General features: G+C 41.7%; 1 protein-coding gene across 1 annotated transcript; it reads right to left on the bottom strand.

Annotated features, from left to right (window-relative positions):
• Positions 1-428: 428 nt before the first annotated feature.
• Positions 429-1,087, bottom strand: LOC141686113 (uncharacterized). Its single transcript, XM_074491170.1, has 2 exons — positions 980-1,087; positions 429-737 (listed from the first exon to the last, which is right to left on the bottom strand). Exons 1-2 carry the CDS (start codon positions 1,085-1,087, stop codon positions 429-431), a joined length of 417 nt encoding a protein of 138 aa, XP_074347271.1.
• Positions 1,088-1,350: the final 263 nt, after the last annotated feature.

Genomic DNA, 1,350 nt, shown 5'->3' with positions numbered 1-1,350 from the left:
TATAGGAAAAGCTAGGGTTTTAAGAGAGTAAGAAGATGTATGTATATAAGAGATGTATATATATAAATAGGATAGGTGAGGGAATGGGTAGGTTTTATAATTGTTTAGGAATAGGAATCAGGGTTGGATTAGGGTAGAATAAGGATAAAACTCGGCTGAGTGTGTTTTTGTTTTGTTTTTTTCTATTCTATTTTTCTATTTTTTTTCTCCAGAACTGCCGCGCGGCCGCACCCATCTCCGGGCGGGCGCCCCAAGTTTCTGCCTACCACGCGCGGCCGCCCCGCTTTTGGCGCGGGCGCGCCGGGCTCTTGGAAAATCAAACTTTTTTGTTTGTTTTTTTTCATTTTCTAACCTACTATACAACAAACATGGGTTGCTTCCCACGAAGCGCTTAGTTTACGTCACTCGCTTAACGTGAAATCTCGGATTCAAGTTATTGAAAGAATGGCGCTCACCACCTCGCGGTTCGCCGTATCTCCAAAGTAATGCTTCAATATATGCCCATTCATCTTGAAAGCTTGATTCGGATGCGTATCAAAAATTTCCACAGCTCCATGTGGAAACACAGTTTTGACCGTGAATGGACCTGACCACCTCGACTTAAATTTTCCCGGAAAAAGTCGGAGACGAGAGTTATACAATAGAACCTTCTGACCGGGCACAAAAGACTTGCGCACTAATCTCCTATCATGCCATCTCTTGACTTTCTCCTTGTACACTTTATTATTATCATAAGCCTATAGTCGAAACTCTTCGAGCTCATTTAGTTAAAGTATTCTTTCCTCTCCAGCAGCTTCCATGTCAAGATTTAGCTTCTTCAAAGCCCAATATGCTTTATGCTCTAACTCCACAGGCAGATGACACGCTTCATATACAACAACTGGAAAGGAGACATACCAAGAGGAGTCTTGAATGTTGTTCTATATGCCCAAACTGCTTCATCTAGCTTCAAAGACCAATCTTTTCGTGATGGACTCACCACCTTCTCCAAGATACGTTTAATCTCCCGATTAGACACTTCAGCTTGCCCATTAGTTTGAGGATGGTAAGTTGTGACAATACGATGATTCCCGTGATACTTCTCCATCAATGTAGTGAACTTGCGATTGCAGAAATGCGATCCCTCGTCACTGATTATGACTCTTGGAGTGCCGAATCACGTGAATATATGCTTATGAAGGAATTTAATCACCACCTTAGTATCATTGATTGGTAACGCCTTCATCTCGACCCATTTAGATACATAATCAACCGCCAACAGAATATACTAATTGTTGCAGGATGAGACAAATGGCCCCATAAAGTCGATTCCCCAAACATCAAAAATCTCAACTTCAAGCATCATATTAA

Source organism: Apium graveolens, chromosome 9, assembly GCF_009905375.1.
Source record: "Apium graveolens cultivar Ventura chromosome 9, ASM990537v1, whole genome shotgun sequence".
NCBI lineage: Eukaryota > Viridiplantae > Streptophyta > Magnoliopsida > Apiales > Apiaceae > Apium > Apium graveolens.
The sequence above is the reverse complement of the archived record's forward strand: the minus strand, read 5'-3'. Positions and strand labels throughout refer to the sequence as shown.